The sequence below is a fragment of the Heterocephalus glaber genome, unplaced genomic scaffold (genome assembly GCF_053883595.1).
Source record: "Heterocephalus glaber isolate CG9 unplaced genomic scaffold, H.glaber_assembly_v1.0 deba00001457, whole genome shotgun sequence".
Classification (NCBI taxonomy): domain Eukaryota; kingdom Metazoa; phylum Chordata; class Mammalia; order Rodentia; family Bathyergidae; genus Heterocephalus; species Heterocephalus glaber.
Window position 1 is genome coordinate 8,184,151 of NW_028258305.1, and position 19,047 is coordinate 8,203,197.

Sequence of the window (19,047 nt, forward strand, 5' to 3'; positions counted from 1 at the left end):
TTCTAGTATGTCTGTATCCTTGCTAAGACTCTTTATTATCTTTATTTTAGATATTAGCCATCCTAGTGTGTGTGAAGTGATATCTCATTGTGGTTTTGATTTGTATTTCTCTAATAACTATTGAGATTAAACATCTCATGCTTATGGACCATTTGTGTATCTTCTTTGCAGATAAGTGTATTCTAATTATTGCTCACTTTTAATTGCGTTTTCTTAACATTGTTGAGTTGTAAGAGTTTATTTGTAGAGTTTAAGGACTAATGGCTTAGAAGATGTGATTTTCAAATATTTCCTGCCGGTATATGGGCTGCTTTTTGTCTTTTGCTTCATGATCTATACAAGTTTCTAATGTTTTCAAAGTTGAATTTTTTCCCCCTTGTTGCTCATACTTTTGGTGTTAAATGTAAGAAACTGTTACCTAATCCAAGGTCATGAATGAAGATCAGTGATTTCTTCTAAGAGGGTTTTTAGCTTTTACATTTAGTTCTTAGATCCATTTTAATGTGAAGTTTTTATTGTAATGGGAGTTCCTAGTATACTTTTCATGCAGTAAGTAATGCATTCATAAAAATAAAGCATTCGTGTTAAAGATAGTTCTATTTTTGAAACGTGTCTGTACTGTGTAATCCTTAGCATAACCAAGATAATAGAACATTTTTGTTATCTCAGAAGTTCATGATGTCTTGCAGTGTTTCTTCCCCTCTCCTAACCACCCAGCCCCAGCAACTATTGATTGACTTTCTGTTACTATAAATTTTCGTCTAACAGAATTTCATATGATTAAACAGTATTGCATGTACTCTTTTGTATCTGTCTTTTTCTTAAGTATTTTGTGATTGATGAATGTGTATTGGCATTTTATTTTTACTGCTGAGTAATATATTTATTGTTTCTCCATTTGCCTATTGATAGACATTTGAGTTCTTTCCTGTTTTGGGCTATCATGAATAAAGCTGGTATAAACATTCTTATACAAGTTTTTTTTGTGTGTACATATGTTTTCATTTCTCTTGGGTAAATACCAGGTAATGAAATTCCTAAGTAATATAAGTGTAAAATTAACTTTGCAAGGGCTGGGGATTTAGCTCAGTGGTTTCGCCTCTTGTTGCACAAGCGCAAAGACCCGAGTTCAATTCCCTGGTACCAAAAAAAGAAAAATTAACTTTACGAGCTGCCACCAAACTGCTTACCAGAGCAGATATATCATGCCACAAATGGAAGTATCATGTATTCCACTTTCTCACTAGTAGTTGGTGTGGTCTTGTGTTTAAAATTTGAGGCATTTGGGGCCTGGGAGAGTAGCTGTGTGGTAGAGCACTTGCCTAGCATGGGTGAAGTCCTGAGTTCAGTCCCCAGCATGGTGGGGGAATTTGAACCTCTCTAGTGAGTATTTAATATCTTCTTACAGTGGTTTTGATTTGTCCTTCCTAATTTAGTATCTTTTCCTGTGCTTTTTGACTATCTACCTATTTTCTTTAATGAATCATTTGTTCATTTGCAGTTTTATTTGGTTTTCGTCTTTGTTTTGTTCAGTCTGTCTTCATATAAGAATTATAAAGCTGGTGAGGTGACACACACCTATAATCCCAGCACTCAGAAGTCTGGGACAGGAGGACTGCTGTGAGTTTGAGGCCAGCCTGGGCTCCGTGGTGAGTTCAAGGCCAGCCTGAACTACATAGCAAGACTCTGTCTCAAATTAAAAAAAGAAAGAAAAAGTTATAAGACTTCTTTCTCCTTTACCAATTTGGACAGCTCTTTTCTAAGATGTATGTACAGGAAATACACAATCTGTGGCTTGCTTTTCCATTTTATTGACAGTGTCTTTCAAGGGGAGAAGTTTTTAGTATTCATAAAATTTCTGTCCAGTTTATGAAATCTTGGTTCTAAGGTCACAAAGATTTTTCTGTTTTCTTCTGTATGTTTTGTGGTTATCTTTTTTAGAGTCAGGGTCTCACTGTATAGTCCAGGCTGACCTGAACTCACAGTGATCCTTCTAACTCAGCCTGCCAAGTGCTGGGATTACAGCATGTATCGCTATGCCTGCCTAGTTGTCTTTGATATTTAGTTTCATGATGCATCTTGAGTTAACTTCTATATATATAAAATAAGGTTCAGCCCCTCCACCCCGCTCCTTCATATGGCTATCCAGTTTTTCTAGCACTACTTGTTAAAAAGAATTTCTTCCTTCTCAAAATTATCTTGGTTTCTTTCTTAAAATTCAGTAATATATTTTTGTATTATTGTGGGAAGAACATTGTTTCCTAATGGATGGATGTGGGTGTATCACTTGGCATTAGAGTCAGTGGAATAAGAGGCAAAAGATTTGTAGGGAAGGCTCTGCAGCTCTCTTCTTGTACAAAGAAAGTCTTTTGAACTATGAAAGTAGAGCTCGAAATAAGTTTTACTTTTTTTTTTTTTGGTACTGGGGATCAAAGTCGGGACCTTGTGCTTGCAAAGCAGGGGGCAGAACCACTGAGCTAAATCCCCAGCCCAGTTGTAACTTATTTTTCATACTAAATACTTAGTCATTTGCCAAATAAATACTTCTTTTATTTTAAATGTATATATAGAAAGCAAGATTTTTATTTAAATTGTCAGTAATTATTTTGACCCCAGACTATTGAGAATATATGTCACTATGGAGAAGCAATGGATATTACTTTGTCTCTCAGTTTGTTTTATTAGTAAATTTATCCTTGTTGTCATTTTTAGTAGTTATTTAAAATTGTAGTTGAGCTTACGTCTTCCCAAAAACCCTATAGGTGTCTATTAAATACTTTCATGACAAATCCATGAAAGGAATGAATGTCATTTCATTAAGTATACCCTCTTCATATCCAGATTTTTGTTTTCTCATTTTTATAAAATTGGAATGTTACCGTAATACTTGAAGAACAACCTTTCTGTGACACAATAAATACTAGCTATAATTATTTTTATTTTATGATCTTTTCATTTCAAAATAATGCAGTGGCTATATTATATTAATGAAAATAGGGAAATGACAATTTTTTCTCATTCACAGTGGCAGCTTGACTGTCTTGCTTGCTTGCTGAAGTTAATATGCCAGTTTGCAGTAGATCCATCTGATTTGGATTTAGCTTATCATGATGTCTTTGCCTGGTCTGGTATAGCTGAAAGCCATAGGAAAAGAACCTGGCCTGGCAAATCAAGGAAGGCTGCTGGTGATCATGTTAAGGGTCTTCATATACCGCGATTGACAGAGGTAAAGTACACATTAAGTATTACATCAAGTTTTAGTAATAAATTTCACTTATATTTTGAAAGCATGTATTTTTGTTTTTATAAAGTAAACTAATACACTAATGCCTAAGAAAAGTTGTACTAGGTTGCTGTGTTATGTCCTAATAGCTGAAGTGACACCATGATTTAAAGAGGTAGTAGTGATAAACAGTAATACTGTTCAGTGCATCATCTAAAATGTAGGCATGATGTACCATTTTAATATTATTTAACTGTAAGGGTATGTTCATTATTGGAAAACTCATTAATTTACACACTGAATGTATCAGGCTTTATTCAGGAGAACAGAAACCCTACCAGGTACTTCAACATAGGAAGTTTAAAATAGGAAATTGATTTTTATATGTATGTGTTAGGGTTGAAAATTTAGGCCTCTGAGAAAGGGAAGATTTGCTTAGGTGCTGCCACATTCCCAGAGGGAATCTGATAAAAGCTGGTTATGGGAACGCCTAAAAAATGTTGGTGACTGACACCTGGTACTTCTGGATAAAATTATTTGTGGAAGAGTGCTGACAGAAAGAGCCAGGAAGCAGGTTGTCTAGTGTCCCTGGTTGGCAGAACCTAATAGGAAGCCACTAGGCAGAGAGTGAGTTTGGTTTGTGATATACTAGCCCTATCACTGTAGAGAAAGTATATAAAAGGTAGATTTGAGCCAGGGTTGGTGGCGCACACCTGTATTCCTCCCCTGTAATACTGGGGAGGCTGAAGCAGAAGGGCACCACCAGTTCAAGGCCAACCTGGACTATATAGTGAGTTCAAGGCCAATGTGAACTGCCTAGTGACTGTCTCAAAGAAAAGAAAAGTAAATTTAAAGCTGAAAGAGCTGGGTGTAGTGGTACATGCCTGTAATCTCAGCACTTGGGGCTGGGGCAGGAGGATCACCTGAGTTAGATGCCGGCAAGACCCTGTCTCAAAAAACAAAACAAACAAAAAAAGCTGAAAGAAAATAGTGTAATAACCAGTATATTCAGCAATAAAAAATAGAATTCTTTTTTAGTATAGATTCCTTTGTTCATGTGATTAGATTTACCCTTCCAAAATCTCTTGTCAGTGAACTCGATAATGGGGAGTGATGAAGATGAGATTTTGAAGTCGTCTCATTCTGTAACTTTTTGAGTACAGCCTGTCACCTCGTCTGCTCGAGAAACAGAGTAATAAATTTTTACAGATAGAGGAACATGGTGATAAAAATAAGATTTGAAAATGACTGATATTAATGGAAACCTGAAACATACTGTATTTCTCTTCTGCAATTTTAGGGCTTAAATGGGAAAGTGATCTCTGCCAGTATTATAGATCATTTAGATCTAATAAAATTAAGCAGTACAATCTAAATGCATTACAGGTTATTATATATTGTGAATTATATTAGTAACCTTGCCTTGCTACAGTGTCCCAAGTACTTATTTTTCTAGAATAACCCTCCCAAGTTACAGTATAAACGATCAAATTGATTGAGATCCTTTTCAACTCAGTAAATTGAATGCTCATTATTATTTATAAATAATATCCTTTGGAGATTTGAGTGCTATAAGTATATAAGTAGAATATATATAATTTATGGAATTTTTGAGTAATTAGTTTGTTTTTAAAGTATGTGTCTATATGCACATTGAAAATAAATGAGGGGGAAGGTTCAATTGTCAGAGGGCAACATTAATATCTTTACCTGATACTTTATCAGAGCTTTCTTTCATGCACATGCCATTTTTGTAATTTAGAGAATATGCATACTGCCAGGTGTGGTAGTGCACACCTGTAATCCCAGCACTTGGGAGGCTGAGGCAGGAAGCTTGCCACAAGTTCAAAGCTAACCTGAATTAGAGTGAGACCCTTTCTCTAAAAAACCAAAACAAAAGAAATAATAGAAAATATGCATATTGTATTTTCTTTGCATTAGTTTATTCACCAAAATAATTATAATTTGGTGTGTATATTAAATCTTTTTCAAAGTAAAATTTTTGTTAAATTCTGAAGGCTGGGTTATCTAATTTTTATTTACTTCAGATAGTAATAAAGAACACTGAATAATTTAAGAATTTACTGTCATGCATTGCTCCATTTGACCTCCCTTGCTATATTGCAGGTTAACTTTCAAATTCCATCCTAAATATAAGCTTTTCTGGAAGCTTGCTTGATTCTGCCAAGGACAGGTTTAGTTGCTGCTCCCTTCTATTTGCCTGTTCAGCACATTGTGTACACTTGAGCTACAGTGTTTTCTGTCACACTGGACTAACAGCTCCAAGTTCAGTGACATTGGAGAATCCATGGATCAAATGTAAAGACTATTTCAGCTTCTATTTATAAATTTTCATTATGTGTATTTTTAAGTTGATGCTCTTAAATGTGACTTAACAATTCTGGTTTTCTCACATTTGATATTTTTTACAGTATTTTTCAATAACTGAGGACATTCTGTCATGTCAGAAAAAAATCAAGTAATTTAGCATTTTAATTACATTTTTTGTTTTGCTATGCTTAAAAATTTTTCTGTTTTTGTTTTAAAGGTCTTTCTTGTTCTTGTCCAAGGAACCAGTTTGATTCAGCGACTTATGTCTGTTGCTTATACATATGATAATCTGGCTCCCAGGTACACATTTTCCTGTTTTGTTTATGTATATGTTTGTAATGAGCATATAATGTTTTAAATTTAAATTTTGAAAACTTAAAACTTAACAGAAAATGTATTAACATTTCTTAATGAACTGTCGTAATCTTTGATATAGTGTTACAGATGTTGCCAGCATTATGCCAAGTTTTGTCATATATTCATGAACACATGCTTCCTCTATGTTTACATATTTTTCTGAATTTGAGAGTAACTTGTAGACAGCATGAGTTTTTACCTGCAAATACTTTGATACTTATTTCCTAAAATCAAGGACATTTTCTTAAAAACTATAATTTTTCAGATTTACAAAATTTAATGTTGATACGTCATCAAATATATGGTCTTTACTCAAATTGTCCCTTTAATATTCATTGTAACAATATTTTTCCCAGTTCGGGATCAGTCATTTCCTTTAGTTGTCGTATTTCTTCCTTGGCTTGCTTTTTCATTTTGTTTTTCTTTTTTTTTTTTTTTTTTGAGACAGAGTCTTGCTTTGTAGTACAGGCTGGCCTTGAACTTCCTTTTAGCCCCAGCTGGCGGCTTGGGACCCGCATCCTGCCTCAGCCTCCTGACTGGTGCAGTCACAGGCATGGGCCACCACACCCAGCCCTTGGCTTTTAATCAGGGACAGTTTCTCAGCTTTTCTCTCATGATACTGACATTTTTGAGTAGTACAGGTCAATTTTTTTTCCTAGAAAACATTTTTCAGTTTGTTTTCCCGATTGTTTCTCATGATTTGATTTAGATTATGCATTTACAGCAAGAATATTCCATAAGTTATGTTGTGTCTTGCCCAGCACATCTTGGTGATGTGTTATTTGTCAGATTATTGATTTTATGAATTTTGATCAGTTAATGTGGTTTCTACAGGTTTCTCTATTAGAAGGTTTATGATTCTTCCTTTGTAAATTAATAAGCAATCTGTGGGAAGATATTCTGAATCTGTACAAATTTTCAACTTTTCATAAAACTTTGATTCATTAGTTTTAGATTTCACTAATGACTTGTGCCTTCTTTAAATGTGAATATAAAATTTGCATAATGTTGACTTTTTATTACTATACTTAAACATTTATTAGTTGACATTCTATTATGAGAAAAAGCTCTTTTTCCGTGTTTTTCTCTTGGCTGACAGATGTCTCTTGCTTGTGCATGTGATCTTTTGGCATAGCCCCATCATTTGAGGCATGGATGGAGGCCAGTTTGGGGTCCTTTTTAACATCACTACAATATCTTCTAGGCTCGTCTTGTAGCTTCTCTGCCTTAGTCCTGAAATGAGCTATTTCTTCAAGAAGTCCTAATGCTTATTGGTGGGGAACCTTGAAAATGTGGGGGGTTTGTTATAGTAATTGTTACTGGCCTATCATTGCTTCTAGGCTGTCAATGAAAAGCTAGAAATTTGTTTATAAAAATGTGGTTTTAACCAAGTAGTACCCCATTTATTTCAACTACTTTGGCAATTTTAATAAATTTTAATAATTTAGAAATTTAAGTAAAGTAATTGTTGATTAACATATGAGAGCCAACTTGGGCATGGTGACACAACTTTCTAATCTCAGTACTGTGGGGTCTGAGGCAGGAAGATTACAGATTGAAGCGCAGCCTGAGTGATTTAGCAATACCTCGCCTCAAAGTAAAAAAGTGAGGGATGCTGGAAACATAACTCAGTGTGAAGGTCTTGGCTTGGTTTCAGTTCTCAGCACCACAAAGAAAAGATGGGGGAGGGCAATTGTATGCTTTATATAATCCCATAAATTATGTTAGATTATGTAAATTTAATTTCCAAGTATTCCATTGATGTTATGTTGGATTGAACTTGCCCATTATAGTCACATGATTAATAAAAGTTAATATAAACAATTTTAAGGCCTGGGGATTTAGCTCAGTGGTTCTGCCACCTGTCATGCAAGCACAAGGTCCCAAGTTCAATCCCCGGTACCAAAAAAAAAACAATTTTAAAAGACCCTAACTAGTTCTATTTCTATGGAGCTCATTAGAATCTTCGCAATGTCCCGTTGTGCCACCACCCTCCCCTAACCCCATCCCCATGCTTTCTCAGGTCCTATTTCTGTGCCATGATCTTTATGTAAAGACAACCAGATTGAAAAATAATTTTTGGTTTGCTTTTTCAGATTTCTATCTTTATGCCTTTGTTGTAATAAGAAAAGCATAATTACCGTAATTACTTCAACTCGGGGTGGGGGGTTATGTATCATCCATATGGTAAAAATACTGTGGTCAGGTGCAACCTTCATCACAAAACCCAATGATAAATTTTCCTCTCTAGTGAGATAGAATGAACATCTTGCCCTGTTATTTAAACTCTTAGCCAGGTGTGGTGACACATGCCTGTAATCCCAGCAGTCAGGAGTCTGATCCAGCAGCATCACCATGAGTTTGAGGCTGGCCTGGACTACATAGTGAGACTGTCTCAAAACAGCAACAACAAAGAAATTCTTTTAATGGTTAGATGACCATTAAAATTAAAAAGGTAAATGAGTAGGTTACACTTGGTAAAAAATAAATATTGTATCAGTACAATAAAAACTAAACATGACATATTGCCAAATATTTGATTGGTAGATATTATTACCTTTTACTTTAATAAAGTGGTTGAGTCTTGGTTTTGCAGTTTTGAGAAGTATTTTGTTAACTGTTACAATTGAAAAGCTAGAAATAAGTGCTTTCTTTTTTTTAGTGGTACTGAAGAAATTGTGGGGGATGGTGGCAGTATCTTGATAATGTTGCCCAGGCTGACCTCAAACTTGTGTGATCCTCCTACCTCAGTCTCCTGAGTAGCTGAGAGTAAAGGCATGGGCTACTACACCTGGCTGCTTCTTTTGAAACAAAGTTTATTTATAAGGAAAATAATCCACATATTTTGATTTTGTTAAGATGAAAATTTTTTAATATCTGATTTTTTAAAGTTGTCATAATTTTCTGTTAAAGTTACTAAAAGCATCATGAAGAAAAACAGTGGTGAAATAATAAAGTTTTCTAATAATTTGAGTTTAACTTTCTGATAGAAATTGTCATTAAAAATGTAGTTGGCAGGGAATTTTATGTCAACATGTTTTTGTTTGCTATTTGTGGTACTGGAGATGGAACCCAGGGGTACACTATACCACTGTGCTTTTAGTTAGTTAGTTAGTTAGTTAGTTACTAACTTAATGAGACAGGGTTTCCATATGTAGTTCAGGCTGGCCTTGAACTCACTATGTAGTCAAGACTGATCTCTAACTCATAGCAGTCCTCCTGCCTGAGCTTCCAGCATGCTGAGATAACAGGTATATGCCACCATGATTTGATTTAATTTTAAGACAAGGTCTCACAAAGTTGCCCAGGCTGGCCTCAAAGTTTGAGTCCTCTTGTCTCAACTTCCTGAGTAGCTGGGGATACAGGACACTGCACCCAGCTGGTTTTATTTATTCACTCCATTCATCCATCCATCCATCCATCCATTTGAGACAGGGTCTTGCTATATAGTTCAAACTGGCTTTGGAATTACTATGTAACCCAGGCTTGTCTTGAACGCACAGCAGTCTTCTGCCTCAGCTATCTAAGTCCTAGGATTGCAAGTGTGCACCACCACTCCTTGCTTGCTGTTTATTTTTTAAGAGTTTTGTCGATTGATCGATTGATTGATTGATTGGTGTTGGTTTTTTGAGACAAGGTCTTTGTGTTTCAGGCTGGCCTTGAACTCACTATATAGCCGAGGCTGACTTCAAATTCATGGATGTACTCCTGCCTCAGCCTCCCGAGTTTTGGGATAATAGGCGTGTACCACCATGCCTGGCTTTAAAAGAGTTTAGGCTATGAGTTGTTAGAGTCTATGTCTTTGTACACACATCTCTTAAGTATCCAGATCATGATCTTTTTTGAGGAGCCATGTATTTCATTCACTGTTGTATTCACTCATTATATCTAAAGCTATGTTTATTTTATTTTGAAATATATAATACTTTTTTTGTGTATAGCAGTGCTGAGATCTTGCACCTGATGGAGAAGAGCTGTACAACTGAATTAAACTCTCAGCTCAATACATTTTTATTGGCTATAGTTATTCTGCTGTGCAATAGATCTCAAAATTTATTCCTCTTACCTGAAACTCAGTACCCCTTGACACAACCCCCTATAGCCCCAGCCTGTGGAAACCATCATTTTACCCTCTACTTTTCTGTGTGTGACTTAGCAATGATTTTTAAAATAAATACTGAAAGACCATAGACTAAATAAATACAAATTCTCTTAAAATTTTATCGTTTTGAAGGTAAGTTATAAACTTTTCAGGATATATGGTAATAAATTGTTTTTAATTCATTGCTGAGTTTAATTTGTGGTGGTGGTATGTGTTTTCTTCACAGAGTTTTGAAAGCTCAGTCTGATCACAGGTCTCGACATGAAGGTAAGGGTTCTACAAAGTTAATTTTTAATAAAAATGTTAACATAATTAAATGTTAATGTCTTTAATAATGAGCATTGTGTCTTTTTACCATCAACCTTTACAGTCATACTTTTTTCTTTCTTTTTTTTAGTTTCACATTATTCAATGTGGCTCTTAGTGAGTTGGGCTCATTGCTGTTCTTTAGTGAAATCTAGCCTTGCTGATAGTGACAATTTACAAGATTGGCTGAAGAAGTTAACCCTCCTTATTCCTGAGGTAAGGAAAAGATTGGCAATTAATAATTAATCTTTATATGCTTTTTGTTATTAGCATTGATAACAAAAAGCTAAAAGAAACAAATGTGCATGTTTACATAAATATATCACAGTTCTTTCAAGTCTAGAGTGTTTTGAACTGTGTACATTGAAGAATGATATTCTCTGGCATCCATACTTATCCTTTTTGTCTCTTTTTGAAATATTTGTTTGGAGAGTGATTATAGTATGTGAGAGGGCCTGGATTCCATCCCTAACACTGAAAAAAAAAATGATTATTAATTTTTTAATAGCTCTTTAAAATTTTTGTTTGTTTTTTCAAGACAAGGTCTTGCTTTGTAGTACAGGCTGGCCTTAAACTCACTGTGTAGCCCAGGCTGGCTTCGAACTTGTGGTGATTCTCCTGCCTCAGCCTCCCTAGTGCTGAGATTACAGGTGTGTGCCACGCCCCTGGCTTTTTTAATAGCTTTTGATAGGACCTGGAAAGGCCATGAGCATTTATTTTGGAAATATATGTTTTAGAAAAGTTTCGATTGCTTTTTCCATTTAGTAAAAGTAGAAATAAGAGAGACTAAAAATCAATAAACCAAATATATTTTGCTTCCTATATTCACACTGATAACAATATTCTTTTCAATAGTCATATATTTTTTTTCTGTTGGGTTGTTCTGTGGTTTTGGGTATTGAACCCAGAGCCTGGCACATACTAGTGCAAGTGCTTTACCACTGAGCTACATCCTCAGCCCTCACTAGCTATATTTCAGTACTGCTCATACCATACTCCTAAGTGAAATTGTAGAAATATACACTAACACATACTTAGCCACAAACTTATATGTTTTTGTAGCCAGGATTATATTAGATCTTGACTGAATTGAATCCTGTATTTGTTCATGTTGTAGCTCTGTCCTAGGTAACCATTGTGACATTTGGGCAGTTCCCTTACAATCTATGAAATATTCTGATATAAATACATTTTTTCTAAGGTGATTCTAGTTGGCTGAAAATATTTATCTTGTCGTTTACCTTGTTAATAGACTTAATCTCTTTTTGTATTTGTCTATTGTTGTTAGGCTTGTTTGGCTTTGTTTTTATGTCCATATTCAGAATTTCTAATATATATCTATATTTATATTAAGCATATTTTGTGGTACTATATTTGATTGTGTGTTATTAACATGCCTATATGTATGTGACCAGAATATTGTATTTAAAATATATTACTAAGAAAATATATTCCTGAAGACGCCATCTACAGTTACTTCTATTCACATATTAGCATTAGCTTTTGAGTACTAAAGCAGACTGTCTCTGGCATTTGCTTTTTTATTTAGACTGCAGTTCGTCATGAATCCTGCAATGGTCTCTATAAATTATCTCTGTCAGGACTAGATGGAGGAGACTCAATCCATCGCTCTTTTCTGCTTTTGGCTGCCTCAACTTTGTTGAAATTTCTTCCTGATGCCCAAGCACTCAAACCTATCAGGGTAAGATATACTGTGTTTAGGAGAGATACCTATTTCTGTAATTTGCTTTGCCTCATTTATTATTTTACTATATCTCTGTGGTTACTGCATGTACTTTGTACCTAGAGAATACCACAGTAATTATATCATTTTTCAAGTGATTTGGTGATACCAGGCCCATGCCTATAATCCCAGGATTTGGAAAGCTAAGGTGGGAGAGAGGGAGGGAAAAAGGAAGAGAGAGAAGGGAGTGTTTTGATTTCACCTGTGTGGGCTTTCTCTTCAGTAGTGTATTCTGTTTCAGAAATAACATTTGTTCTTACTAGGTTATTACTGTGTGTTAATAAGGTGAACGATAGAAACATCATAAATGCTCTCTTTTCCATTCATTCACACAGTTGTGTGTTTTTTTAAAGAAATCTATATGATATTGATTTTTAAGTTTACTTTCTTACCCCAGTATGTATAATAATAGTCTTGTGAAAGAATTCTGTTACCTGATAAACCTAGAGCCCATTAATAAAAAAATTTATAATCTCAAATAAAATGTTTTGTAAGATTTCCATTATTTTCTCCTTATTTATGTCCTTCCAAATGTAAGTAACATGAGACCATTTTTTAAAACTTTCTGATGTTAGTCACTTTCGCAGCTAGTAATTGTGATTTTTACTCTTTTTGTTAGATTTTGAATACTGTTTAATTTGTATGGGATCTAATTTATTTCATAAAGCCTATGTGGTTTCTTTTATGTATTATTATTTTAAGTTGTTTTTAAGTGTTTTCACAAAATATATATTTTTTTAATAGATAGATGATTATGAGGAAGAACCAATGTTAAAACCTGGATGTAAAGAGTACTTTTGGTTGTTATGCAAATTAGTTGACAACATACATATAAAGGATGCTAGTCAGGTATGTTCAAAAGATTTTACATTAACTTGTTAATAGATACGAATTAATGCATGTGGATGTTCATGATTTCAGTAGTACTTACAAGTAAGGGCTCTTAAGCTGGGCATGGTGGCACATACCTGTGGTTCTAGGCCGCTGGAAGGCTGAGGCAGGAGGATGGGAGGATGGATAGGTCAAGCCCAGCATGGACAATTTAGCCACACCCTGTCTTAATAAAATTTTAAAAATAGTAATGGGCTGGAGATATAACTCACTGTGAAGGCCTTGGGTTCTATCCCCCACCCCTTTAGGGTTGTTTCATTATTCTCTAACTAGGTGGTACTTGCGCAGGGGATTTAGCTCAGTAGTGCCACTCCTGCCTCACAAGTGCACGGTCCTGAGTTCGATCCCTGGTACTGGGGGAAAAAATAAAAACAAAAAAAAATTAGGTGGTACTATCATAATTTGTATACTGTATTTGTTCCTTTCTGTTTTAAGTCCTTTTATTTTTACTTAGACCTTACTTGAAACATCTTCATCTGTTACCTAAGTTGTATCCTGTCTCTTCTGATTAAAATTTGTGATTGCAAAACCTTATTTGGAAAGTAAAATTAAGATTTTAAACTTAAATATACAGCTTTCCATAATAGTGTGTGGCTTTAGATTCCTGAATCTGTAAAATGAGGCCCAGGTATTTAGCTCAGTAGTACAGCGTCTCCCTGGCAAATGCGCGGTTCTGAGTTCCGTCCCCAGTACCCGGGGGAATAAAAAAGACCACAGTTCAAATTTGAAGTTAATTCTAAGCTAAAGAAACACCGTCTATACTTGTTGACCAACTAATGTTTTTATACTAAAGTGACGTTTCTGTTCAGAGAAATACTAAAAGAAATTTTAAAGGCAAATCTGCCTCATAAAGACTTGATTTTTCATATACATAGATGTAGTCTGCCCAAAAGTGTATACATACTACCTCAGGAAAAGAAAAACTTCTATAAATATTTTAATACTACATTTATTGAGAAATCATGAGATTGATACAAATTATCTTTGGCCTCTACAGTTACAAGAGGTGCTCAAAGTGGTAGCCAGTAGCTTCCAGACATTTATTAGTACAGCAAACTGCTCCTTGCATAACCTTGGTCATTGAGATTGCTGCACATACATTTTGAGTTTCTTCTCTAAGGGCCAGCAGTGTAGTGGATTTTCTGTGATATATGACATCCTGTAGGGTCCACCATAGAGAGTTACAGCATCTTTTGAAAAAACATCATACTGTTTTTCTTTTCTTGGGTATACAGATTTTTGGCAGACTCTCTATCTATTTATATGTTTATGTATATCTATATTTACTTAAGTAGAAATGCGTCTGGGTCAATTCAGAAAAATTAACACATGAAGATCCATTTATATTTGGAAAACATCTCTTAATTTTTTTGAGTATTTAAATGAAAGTAAATTATATAACTTTACAATAAAAAATTATATGTTGGGGCCAGGGATTTAGCTTAGTTGTTCCACCGCCTGCCTCACAAGTGCAAGGTCCCGAGTTCAATCCCTAATACAAAAAAAAAAAAAAAAATCCTACGTTGGTTATACTTTCTACAATTTAGTTTATATCTGAATTGTTAAAATCTACTTTTCATTTGAAAGGTAATAATTAAAAATTAATACTGACCAAGTTTTAATTCATTTGATTATTCATTAAGATATTAATACCAGATTATCATTTTAATTTTTTAAACCTAGGTTTACCTGTTTAAAATTTAACAAATCTCAGCGAAGTAATTTTCCTTCTTAGAGGTCTTATTTCTTTTCTTTTTGAGGTCTTATTTCTTTGAGTGTCCTTTGGGTGAGGTGAGACAGGGTCTTGCTATGTAGTTCATGCGATTCTTGATTTCACTATGTAGCACAGGGTACCCTAGAACTCAACAACCATCCTCCTGCTGTGATTACAGGAGTGTGCCACCATACCCGTCTCTTTGAATACACTTTTGAATTAAGTTCTATTTCATGAAGTGTGTTTTGATTTTGTTCCCAGTTATAATGCAAACTAAAGTTTTTGGGGTTTTTTTGTTACCAGGGATCAAACTCAGGTCCTTGTGCTTGTGGGCAGGGGATGGAAAACTAAAGTTTCTTTAATTAACCATAGAGTTTAGTTCATTGTTAAAGCCTAGTTTATTAAAGTTGGTGTTAAAAACAAACCTTTAGTGCTTAAATTATATGAGAATTACATCTCAATAAAGTTGGTAAAGAAAAAAGAAACCAACCTTACCATTTAGTACATTATTGTGGCTGTCACAATTTGTGAAAAACATTCAGTGGATTATTTTGTAGGACTATTAATGCATGGACTATTAATTGGCATGTGTGAGATAGATGTGTAGAGTTTATAATTTAACAAATTCAGGAAAACCAAACTGGCTAACTATAAAGAAGTGAATTTTTGTTTTAATAATCCATACTACTAAACATAAAATTCTGTATTTGAATTTTGTATTTTCTTTTTGTATTAAGACAACACTCCTTGACTTGGATGCTTTGGCAAGACATTTGGCTGACTGTATTCGAAGGTAAAATTTGATGTGAAATTCACGATTATTGTGGAAAAATAAAGAATGTAATTAGGGAAACTATCTTGTTTTACTTATGTTCTTCTTTTTTGCCAGTAGGGAGATCCTTGATCATCAAGATGGTAATATAGAAGATGATGGGCTTACAGGACTCTTAAGGCTTGCAACAAGTGTTATTAAACACAAACCACCCTTTAAATTTTCAAGAGAAGGACAGGTATGTATTAAAATACCCAAATATATATATAAAATATGACTGAAATTTTTTGTTGTTGCATTGTATAGAGATTTGTTGTTATATTGTATAGGGATATGTTAAATCTTTAAAGACATCTAAACACAAACTTTGCTGCAATCTAATTGGTGGTAGTAAACTTTGAAAAAGTTGATCCCAGGTGTGGTTGAACACACCTGTAATCCCACCACTTGGGAGGCTGAGGCAAGAGTTGAGCCATAAGTTTAAGGCCAGCCTGAACTACATAGCAAGACTCTGTTGAAAAGAAAAGAAAAAAACTTGAACCTTTGGAAATCTGCACTCATTTTTAGAATGTAAAAACAAGTTCCTATTACTATATATAGTCCCTATTACTAAATATAAAAAGATAACCTCTTTTTTAACAGTGTGATTTCTACAGGATTAAAATTCTAAGTATCATAAATTATAGATATATACCCTAATTTACACAGTGAAATTAATAAGTAGTCCTTACAGGGTTATAATGGTTTCACATCTCTCATAAAGGACTACATGAAATATGTTTATTGAGATTCTGAAACATCTAATGATTATACCAACAAAGGTCTGATTGCCTTGCCATTGGCACTTCCTGCATTGAGGAAGTTGTGTTGTTGTTTGGAAAGTTGTTATACTGAGGTTATTGATAGAAGCAGTAATCAAAAGAATGCCAATCCCCATGGGCACAGACTAAATAATATTGAGATAAAAGTTCAGGGTAGTCGTCTCTGTTTTAAATCTGCACACTTTCCCTAATCCACATACACACTATTTTTTTCTCCAAGTTTTTTTATTGACACACAGTGTTTGTACATATTTATGAAATATAATGAGATATTTGTGTTCATGTATATATTGTGGAGTGTGCAGGTCAGGGTAATTAGAATATCCATTACCGTTCTTTATGGTGAGTACATTCAGATTCCTTTCTGACAACCTTTTTGAGATATAGAATGCATTATTGCCCTCAGTTTCTTTTTTTTTAAATTAATCTATGTTTGCAGTACATCATAGTTAAATTCATTTTGGGGTTTTGGTATATGGATATAGCATATCTTGATCATTTTTTATCCCTTTACCCCCCGTCTCATTTTGTATGAGTTCAGCTATTTTAGTTAGATTGACATATGAATGAGATCATGCAGTCTGTTTCTGTGCTTGACCTATTTCACTTAACATAGTATTCTCCAAGTTCATGCATTTTTTCACAAATGAAAGTATTTAATGCATTTAAATCCTTGTGGCTGGACAGTTATCCATTATGTATTCATACCATGTTGTCTTTATCCATTCCTCTGTTGATGGGCAGTTGGGCTGAATCTCTATCCTGGCTATTGTGACTAGGACTGCAGTAAACATGATACTGCAGGTGTCTTTTTTTCCCTTCTCTTCCTGTCTCGCCTTCTCTCCCCTTCCCCTTCTCTTTCACAGTACTGTGTATTGAACCCAGGGCCTTCACAGTGAGCTACAGCCCCAGCCCTTTAAAATTTTTTTAATCTTTTTTTGGCACCTGGGATTGAACTCTGGACCTTGCGCTTACAAGGCAGGCATTGGAACCACTGAGCTAAATTCCCGGCAAAAAAATTTTTATCTTGAGACAGGATCTTACTAAGCCACTGAGTTACGTGGGCTGGGATCAAAGTTGGTATTCCCTCGGCTCAGCAGTCCTGAGTGCTGGGATTGCAGGTGTGTACCACGTGCCTGGCCTTTAGGTGTCTTTTTAACAGGTTGATTTTATTTCCTTGCAGTATATACCCTTGGCTGGTATTGCAGGTGTGTACCACATGCCTGGCCTTTAGGTGTCTTTTTAACAGGTTGATTTTATTTCCTTGCAGTATATACCCTTGGCTGGTATTGCTGGATTGTGTGGTAGTTCTGTGGCTGTGATAATTTACATTGCCACCAGTGATCATGAAGACTCTTGTGCTATGTGTTTTAGAGCCTTTATCCTTTCCATTACACTTAGTGGACATAATTTGAATTATAGACTTGGTAGTTGAAATCTCATACAAACCAATGTATAACTTTTATCCCAAAATATGAACATACTGATTTTTATGATCCCATTAATATAAAGCAAAAATCATTATTAGAAAAATGTTTTTAGACATTACAAAGGAGAGGTTCCCATATAGTTTTTTTTCCATGTCAATATATGTATTTATTTATTCTTTTGAAATAGCTGTATAATCTTTTATCTGTATATATGTAGCATAGCTAACTAGCTTTCCTAATTGTGGATATTGTCTTATCCTGTTTCAAGTGATACTGTGGTGAAGACCTTTATACATTGTTCATTTAGCACATAGATTTAGAAAATCTAGGAAAAAAAGGTTTTTTTCATTAAGTTTATTGGTATATTTTAGGTATACAATATAGTTACATTCATCATTGGGACCTTGTACTTCACATGATGTATCTTGGTTATTTTTTCCCCATTCCCCTCCCCTCCCTTCAACCCCTCCACCTCTCTCTATTTACAAAGACTTTGTTTCCATTTTTTTCTTTCCTCATATTTTTTCCTTTCCTTTCTTTCCTTTTTCCTAGGGAAAAAACTTTTTAAGTAGACTTGCTGGTTCATAGGGTATGCACATTTCTTATTTTTTAGGATATGTACATTCATATGACCGTTGTTTCTAACCCTAGAGGTTGAGCCAATATAATCCCACCTACAATCTATGAGAGCAAGTTCCTATTTTCCCACATTCTACCAACGCTCTTTGTTTTCAAATGGTTAGTCTCTGCCAGTATGGAAAAAAGGACCCTTGCTTTTATTTTGTATTTCTTTTGTTATGGTTAAAGTTGAACTTCTTAGCTGGGTGTGTTGGCACATGCCTGTAATCTCAGCACTCAGGAGGAGCTTGAAGCAGAAGGATTGCAAGGAGTTTGAGGCTAGCCTGAGCTACATAGTGAGACCCTGTCGTTAAAAAACAAAAATAGTTGAACCTCTTTTTATGTGTTTAAAACCATTTATTTATGTTATCTTTTATCTAACCTGTTCACATTTTTTTCCATATTCATATTATGTATACTTATTTTTGGCCTCTTTTTAAACTAATTTGTAGAATTTAAATGGTTTTTAAATTTTATTTTTTACAAGATGTGTATATTAATCCATTTATGGACTTAAATATTTTAAAAGTGTAGATACCCTTATTTGGTGCAAAGACCAGTACATGGATATTTGCTTTTTAGCAATATGTTTTTTAATTTTCATCTTTATTGGTACATGTTTGTTGGACATGATTACATTTATAATGGGAAGTGGTACAGGTATGTAACACATGTTAATTCTTTTTATTACCCCCTGTGCTCCTTCCCCTCTCGCTGTCTGTTGGTCCCTTTCCCATT

General features: G+C 34.5%; 1 protein-coding gene across 5 annotated transcripts in view; it reads left to right on the plus strand.

Moving 5' to 3' along the window:
- Usp34 (ubiquitin specific peptidase 34) overlaps positions 1-19,047 on the plus strand; it is a 269,176-nt gene that overhangs the window by 172,923 nt on the left and 77,206 nt on the right. For 4 of the 5 annotated variants that reach the window (XM_087216017.1, XM_087216020.1, XM_004867234.4 and 1 more), the window contains 8 exons: positions 3,026-3,226; positions 5,772-5,854; positions 10,240-10,280; positions 10,411-10,535; positions 11,869-12,021; positions 12,808-12,912; positions 15,406-15,461; positions 15,558-15,678. In XM_087216017.1, coding sequence (XP_087072143.1) covers positions 3,026-3,226; positions 5,772-5,854; positions 10,240-10,280; positions 10,411-10,535; positions 11,869-12,021; positions 12,808-12,912; positions 15,406-15,461; positions 15,558-15,678 — 885 coding nt within the window. The remainder of the gene's footprint in view (positions 1-3,025; positions 3,227-5,771; positions 5,855-10,239; positions 10,281-10,410; positions 10,536-11,868; positions 12,022-12,807; positions 12,913-15,405; positions 15,462-15,557; positions 15,679-19,047) is intronic. The other variant, XM_087216018.1, reaches the window with a different exon arrangement.